This window comes from Orbicella franksi, chromosome 5, assembly GCF_964199315.1.
Source record: "Orbicella franksi chromosome 5, jaOrbFran1.1, whole genome shotgun sequence".
Classification (NCBI taxonomy): domain Eukaryota; kingdom Metazoa; phylum Cnidaria; class Anthozoa; order Scleractinia; family Merulinidae; genus Orbicella; species Orbicella franksi.
The window spans coordinates 33537230-33543313 of NC_138149.1; the positions used below are offsets into that span (position 1 = coordinate 33537230).

The 6084-nt window shown below is 42.2% G+C and overlaps 1 protein-coding gene and 1 pseudogene across 1 annotated transcript; both read right to left on the reverse strand.

The window, feature by feature from the left end:
• Window positions 1-1928: 1928 nt before the first annotated feature.
• Window positions 1929-4132, reverse strand: LOC145487964 (uncharacterized; annotated as a pseudogene).
• On the reverse strand, window positions 4127-5626 carry LOC145488410 (uncharacterized). The gene has a single exon (XM_081467266.1). It carries the CDS (start codon window positions 4529-4531, stop codon window positions 4136-4138), a length of 396 nt encoding a protein of 131 aa, XP_081323392.1. The 5' UTR covers window positions 4532-5626; the 3' UTR covers window positions 4127-4135.
• Window positions 5627-6084: the final 458 nt, after the last annotated feature.

Genomic DNA, 6084 nt, shown 5'->3' on the forward strand with positions numbered 1-6084 from the left:
TCCATGGAATTCATGGACGAGTGGAGGCAGACCAAGATCGTGGGACTGCCTTCAGCCAGGTCTGTCTAATATATAGCTTAGTCATAGCTGCTCTATTATTAGCGCTTAGGATAACGAGTTTAGTTTGATTTTGAGGTCAGAATGTAATGTGAAGTCTGCGTCGCGCCAAAATGTCTAATCTTGCCGGAGATTATCCCGGTTTTCGTCTCAGTCGCAAGGCTACCCCCTTTCCTTCCCAGCCTTAAATTCACTTGTAACCATTTATACATCTGGGTGGAGAGAGACACTGTAAGAGTAGCGTTTATTGTCTTTTTTAACAGCCTAGAAATTCAGGGAGGTCCCCCAGTACCACAGAGGTTACCACCTCAAGAAAGTAAGTGTACACTTCTCACTTGACAGGGCCCGATAAAAATTGTGCTCAGATTTTTTTACTTTCCGGCTAGAAAGTTCTGAAGCCGCCCCACTGGGCCTTCAGTGACACCGTAAAATGCTAGAGGATATATTAGCGATATTTCTGCAAGCCACCCCCGCCCCCTACTAACTTCATGTCTTTTCGATAATTGAGCTCGCCTAGCATGGCGTTTTTTTCTTAACCTGTTGCTTTTGACCTCGTAGATTAAAAAAGAAATCGCACTCATTCGTTTTACTTTACTATATTTAGCTCCATTTTCCCAAGTGAGTTTTAATATAAGGACATTTAAGTAATCGACGGCGACGCTGAGGATTACTTCAATTAACAATGAATTTGTACTTTACCTACGAATCTTGCGATACTGTAAAAAGTCATTTAGTTAGTTTTTCACTGTCGAAACTCTCTGAAAATGAATATGTAAAACAGCTTTGAATTCGAAATGGAAATTTTGAAATAAGAATTTGGTCATTTCACGTCGTTATTTTGCAGAGGACGGCAAAGTAATGTACCAAGAATTATAACGCACGTGCTCTGCCATTGTTCTGCTCATTAACCTTATATATGGTGACGCTACAGTTGCCGTTACCGTCGTGGTTTTTTCTAAGTCCCTAATTAATTTTAACACACAAACAGTTGTTTGCTTTCTTCAACAGCGCCAGAGTAATCTAAGGATGTAGTTTGATGAGAATAATACGTTCGACCTGTAAGAATTTTTCAGTTGCGTCTTCACGCGGTAAATTTGGCACGAGCACCGGTGTTAAAATTTCCTCACACCTACTCTGCGCATTTCATTTGGTTTTCTTTTTTCGTTTTTTTTATCAGCTGTCGAAAAGCAACATCCAGTCAAAAACTATCGGAAATTCTCGGAGACGAAATTATTAATAATTTACGATCCATGGTTGTAAAAGCGTAAGTCCCAAAGTAAGGTATGTACACAATTAATGGAATGGTTTTCAGAAATGGTACAATTTCTTAAAATTGTCAAGACTACCACCGGACATCACTAAGCACAAAAATAATTTACAAAAACAAGGCTACCCAGCTGGGTATAGACATGAATAAGATACTGTAAAAATGGAGTTGTTTTAACAGCTCTAGGCAATTATAGCCCAGATATCTCTTGGCTCTCATCGTTCAACTTATTTACGACCTAGAGCTTAAAACTCTTTGGCCCCCTAAAACTATGATGTTAACTTCTTTGATCAACCGATAATTTGACTTCTGTAAAATAATTAAGCTCACTGAACTTTGTAGCGATCAAATGGAAAGCAGCCTTCCTTTATGTAAACTTCAGTGTTGGTAAACAACAAAGAATGATCGACCAACAAGAACAACATGAAATACACTTCATTGGATCATTTAATTTTCAAACCTGTATTGGCGTGGGATACTTAATTCTGGCAACTAAATTTCACGTTGATTAGTGCGACTTTTACGCGCGTGTCAATGCGCGTGAACTACTCCGAGTAAACTGCTGTTTCCCAGTGATTTTGAGTCGCGCGGTTCACCCAGGAGATGTACTAGCGCTGCGCGTCGCGCTCGTGAAACTGGCGCTTAGAAACCGGGCACTTGCCCCAATTTACTCAGCGAGTATGAAAATGGCACTGTGCTCGAAGTCCAGAAGACATGAGAAACGCTTCTTTATCCTAGAAATACAATCAACTCTCCTAAAACGGACATGCACCACTGTAAGAGGGACACCTGCGTAAGACGAACATGGCTGCCTGTCCAAACTGAATTTCATTTAAACTTTCTTTGAGGTGGACGGTTCTCTGAAGCAGACAAAAAGATCTGGCTCCGATTTTGCAGCAGACGCACCACTATCACAATCTAGTCGTTCGGAGAGACTCTAAACCCGCCTGAGTACATAGAGCTTGGGTTCGACAGTTTCTATTTTATTCTAAACTAAAAAGCAACTAAGCTGTAACAGTTCACACAATGTAATTGATTATAACTTGCTCAGAACAGAGACGTCACTCAGCTAAACGAAAAGATATTTCTTTATAAGAAGATCGTTGAAAAACCATGACTACGCTCTTTGAAGAAAATACATGCTTAGTTCAGTTTACACTGAAATCAATAACTTACGAAAGCTGTATAGGAAAATGACAGCTGAAGTTTTATATCAACTGTGCAGGCTTATGGCCTTTCGCTATTGGGGATATTCATTTCGACTTTAGTACTGACACTACATGGATAACGGTTATGAAAAAATTACGAGCTCCCGATATCGGACGACTAGCTTAAGTTAATCCCTAACAGAAAGTCACTGAGATCAGTCTAGCTGTAGATGATAGCGGGAAGAATAAATGTTTATTATCGAACTCTCGGTGATAAGTTCTCAGTTCGATCTTACTGGAGTTTTTTGAATAGTGTAATGAGCTTGGCAGACGTCGTTTTATAACTTTCGGATGACTTGCGGAACTCCGCGGCTAACTGGCTTCTGTTTTTTATCTTCTTGGCCCCATCAAAGACATCCCAGATGCCGAGGGCTATTCCAATACCCGCCAAAGAACCAGATAGAGCTTTTGCAGTCGTTGTTCCAGCAGTCACGATAGTTTTCCCTGCAATTTTGTACCCAGGTGCTGCGGTTTGTACGGCAAGGCCGATTCTAGCCTCTTTAACCGTATAATAATCGGCCTGAAGAAAGTTAACGAGCGCTTTTATTCGCCTGGCCCGTTTTGCCTGTTTCACTCCCGAGCACAGAAGGTCGCCGATTTTGTAGGCGCTCACACCAACTTTCCCAGCCGCTTTAGCCACCTCTATAGCAGCGTATGCATCGTTAGCAAAAGCTTCTCCCTCGGGTTTTTTTAGAAATTCATCTGCTTCTTCTAAGATGTTGATATACTCTTTAAGAAATCCGTGCAGGCTGTGTGTAGCATGGAAGAGAGGTACTGTGGCTTTCTTAATTTTCTTTGCTTCGCTCTTATCCCAGTGTAGACTTACCAAGGAGCCAGTCGTCGATGTGACTCACCCCAAGATACCCAGGGCACCTCCAGCGAAAGTGAGGCCTAGGCTGGCGCCAGTTGTTATTGGAGCCAGAGCAAGACCAGCGATAGCCATGCCCCCACCAACGATCGATGCACTTCCTCCGACAGTTCCTGCTATACCAGTATCTTTTGCCACTGCGTCCAGCTTGCTGGAACACTCATCCAAGATTTTAAAAGCTTTGCGCTGTTTGTCTTCATAATCGTCAATGCTGTAACCTATGATGACGTCAAGGTAGTTGTCAGCCAGATGTTTCCAAAACTGTGCCTTGTTGAGAGGGCTTGGATTAGCTTGTACGAGCTTGAAGTCGTTCCATGCGTTTTCTGGAATAAAGTACCACTTCTGAGATGACGTGCCTTCTTCAGCGACTTTCATGGTGACCGGCAGCTCCGTAGCATCGATGACAAGGTCGTTCAAGTTGCTCTTAATCGTTTCTTCTTCAACTCGCCACTTTTGATTGAGGTCATCATGTGCATCCCAGGCGTGGCACACAGTTCCTGCTTCCTTTTTCTTGCCTTTGATATCAGCTGCCAAGCCCAGTTTGCTGACTAGCCTGCAGTCTTCATCCCATCTCCACAGCTGACTGGGTTTTCCATGCGCTTCAGTCAGGACGAGATCTCCGCCTTTCGTACCTGCGGAAATATCAAGAACTAATCCGTTTTTCTGGCTGGCTACGAAGAAATACTTAACTGAAGGTACAACGGGCCGACTATCCGCCCAGGGGTTTTCGGGACTCTAATACCACTTCTGAGTTAAGCTGCCGTCTACTTCATTCATGGAAACCGGCTGGGTGCGGGCATCAATAACAAGGTTATTAAAGTCGCTCTTTATCGCATCGTCTTCAAAATGCCACTTTTGATTGAGGCCATCGTGCGCTTTCCAGGCGTGGCACACAGTTCCTGCGTTTTTGTTCTTGCCTTTGATATCGGCTACCAAGCCCAGTTTACTGACTAGTCTACGATCTTCATCCAATCTCCACAGCTGACTGGACTTTCCACGTGCTTCACTCAGTACAAGATTGCCACCTTTCTCACCCGTAGAAATATCAAGAACTAAACCGTTTTCTTGGCTGACTATTAAGAAATACTCAGGTACCGGGTGGTCATCCTTTGTAGATTTGAATTCACCCATTTTAGTTTTTCTTCTGGATTCTTTTTCCGTTAATTTATCTACGGCGCACACCACTGTGCTCTGTGTTTATGGGTTCTCAGTTAGGTCCAATCTTCTCAGCACTTTTAAGGCTACTGAAGTCGACGCTGCTTGACTCTGAAAGAACAAAACTACGTCGTGAGCAAAAGTGGAACAAATTGAACAATATCAACGTACGTCAGTAGACTTTACCGTTCAAAGAAATAACTAAATGATCGAAAAAAGAAACAAACAACAACGACCCCAAAAGCCAAGCAATAAATGATCAAACGCTACAAAGGGATCCACGCCTGGCAGCTGAAGTCTTTTGTGATGCATCTGTCCAACACGCAGTTACATGTAAGTGTAAAAACCACAAACACGTAGTTAGATCAAAACTGTTGTCCAGTTAATTTGATGTTGTTAAAACTAGCATATTTGTTTTAAGAACATCAAATTTCCGCGGGGCGACTATCAGACCGATAGTTCCTCGATAGAAACACTCTATTGTTTAATTAGTGCCCGATCAGCAAGGAGGCTCATAAATCATGAAGCCCAGCTTTCGCCTTCGTATTTTAAGATGGATAAAAAAATAATTCACCCACCCATATGGATTTCAGTCACAATTTAGCTTTAAGAAGTAGTTTTTAGGCTGAAAACTGTGGTACACTAGGGGATAGAAATTCAGTTTTTCTTTGACTGCAGCTTAGCAAAACCAGCGAAATGCGAGTATCGAGCGCCTTCAAAAAGCGGGGTCACAGTGGCTAAGGGAAGGACAACCCTTACGGAAAAACCTTAGCCCTCTATACTCAAAAAGTATAAGCACTTACGACACCGCTTACAGAATCATCTACAGAAATTCGCACTCAACCAGGGTCTAGGGTCTTGGGTCAAAGAGGACATGGCACAAAATGGAACTCAAAAAGCCCAGGACTGAGACTAGAATAGCACTGTGGATGCCTTGTGTGACATACAAGAACGAAGGAGTTAAGAATAAGAGAGATGTTGCATGACGCGACGGCTTTAGAATTCCAGATGTGTGTTTAAATCGTCTCTTAAACCATTTATGGTCGTCTTTGGAAGTTTAGACACATGAAATATTCCAAGCAGCAGTGGATTATTAAACGGTTTTCTTAATATTTCGAGAAACAACACAACGGTTTTTAAAAACATGTTTCATCGGAATCTTGTGTATCGTCAGTTTAAATTACAAAGTACAGAGTTGAATACGTAGTGTAGTTTCTCAAAATTTTAACATGTCTACCACTATCCAGACCTTTTCTTAATAACATATACCTAAAGCAAAAACAACTTCAATGTATACGACCTCATGCTGACTCTTTGGGGCATCTTCCAAAAGGTTTGCCTAAGAGCTACGTTACGTGCGTATAAAAGTAATTCGATATTGTTTTGACCACCTTTGCCGGTGAAGTCAAGCCTCTAACAATTGAATATCAACGCACTGTGGCCACTCCACAGTTTCTAGCCAGCGTATTACACAACTATACTGGGCTACACAGGGATCGACTCACAGGTTTTTAAGGGAGGCAGCACTC